Raw genomic sequence first — 1,364 nt, forward strand, 5'->3', positions numbered from 1 at the left:
TGCTGCTTGGCCTGCTGTGTTCATCCAGCCCTGCACCTTGTTGTCTCAAATGATTCCTGTCCCGGTTCCAAGTGCAGACATCGCTTAAACATGAATTGATTCGAGTAACTCAAATATCACACTTGCCGTGATTTACGAGAGCGGAGACTGAGAATGGGGAAGGTACCACATGGGGAGTGTCAATGGAACTGCATCTCGTTAATTCATACCGCGAGTTGGAATTCTGTCCAGACACTAATGTTACATATTGCAGTATATGTATCTCATTAACCCTTCCAGGAATTATATTTTGTTTAGTTTTGATGCTGGGACCCCTGGCGATATTTTAATGTTGTATTCTTTCCATTTACCTGTTAAAGACATTTCAGGCTTCAATTACAAATTGTGTTCTGCTTACAATCTGGGCGAAATAAAAATGTACCGAAAAAATGGGATTCTGTAACTATTCGTTTTGAAGATGTTTATATCGGCGGGTTTGATAAGATTGATTAACCACGATTACACGGCCGGTTGATCAGTTTGTCTGGGCTGTATTAAACCCCGCGCTTTCTTCCTGCCTGTTGCAGACAGATCAGGCAATGAATGATCCTGTGTCCTGTCGGCGGTGTGTGCAAACTGGGTTTAAAAAAAAAAATCCGGGATAGCAGCGCATGCGCGATACTGGCCATTTCCCCCAATGCTGGTTGTTGCAGACGAGAGGAGCGCATGCGTGAGGCCCTCCCCCAGCGCTGCTGTTGAGAAGTATTTACTCCGTGAGTCGAAGAGGTTTGTTTGAAACAGACCGCAATGGAGAGACCAGCAGGACATCGAGGTGTGAACCTGGGACGCAGAGGTGGGGCTTCCGAGACTGGCATTGATTCGGGCTCAGTTCAGGGAGAACCGGGGGCTGTTTATAAGAGGCCGAGCGGAGCAGGAACTGGTCCCTGAACTTGGAGTGAGCGGCCTGGCGGGGAAGAGAGAGGCCTTTCTCGGGCTGTGTGTGGGCCTGCTGAGGTAGACATAGCGGCAAGAAGCTGCTGGGGGTCATTCTTTTGGTTTTCAAATCTGTAAACACTGATGCAAATTACTGTTTGGATTCTATTTCACGCTGTTTGTTGACATTGTGTAGTGAATAGTGAAACATAGACAAGATTGTGGGAATATAAGTATCTTGTGTAGGACGTAGATTGGAGCTAACAGATCATATGTCTGGAGTAGAACATTTGAAATAGTGCCTATTGTTCTTTTCAACAGTTCGTGTTTTGGAAACTGGTAACATGTACTGTGTCAACATTGCAGCATCTTCGAGTAGCACCTTAGATGGAGCTGTGCAATTATTACTCAGTTTCTGAATCTGACTCAATTGGTATCGAATTATATATTTT

At 45.2% G+C, this 1,364-nt stretch overlaps 1 protein-coding gene across 1 annotated transcript in view; it reads left to right on the plus strand.

The window, feature by feature from the left end:
• The first annotated feature begins 786 nt into the window (after nt 1–786).
• LOC125488123 overlaps nt 787–1,364 on the plus strand; it is a 15,031-nt gene continuing 14,453 nt past the window's right edge. The window contains exon 1 of the mRNA XM_048620999.1: nt 787–832. Within this exon, the coding sequence (XP_048476956.1) occupies nt 787–832 (46 nt within the window). The remainder of the gene's footprint in view (nt 833–1,364) is intronic.

This window comes from Rhincodon typus, unplaced genomic scaffold (assembly GCF_021869965.1).
Source record: "Rhincodon typus isolate 14 unplaced genomic scaffold, sRhiTyp1.1 hic_rhity00000051, whole genome shotgun sequence".
Taxonomy (NCBI): Eukaryota; Metazoa; Chordata; class Chondrichthyes; order Orectolobiformes; family Rhincodontidae; genus Rhincodon; species Rhincodon typus.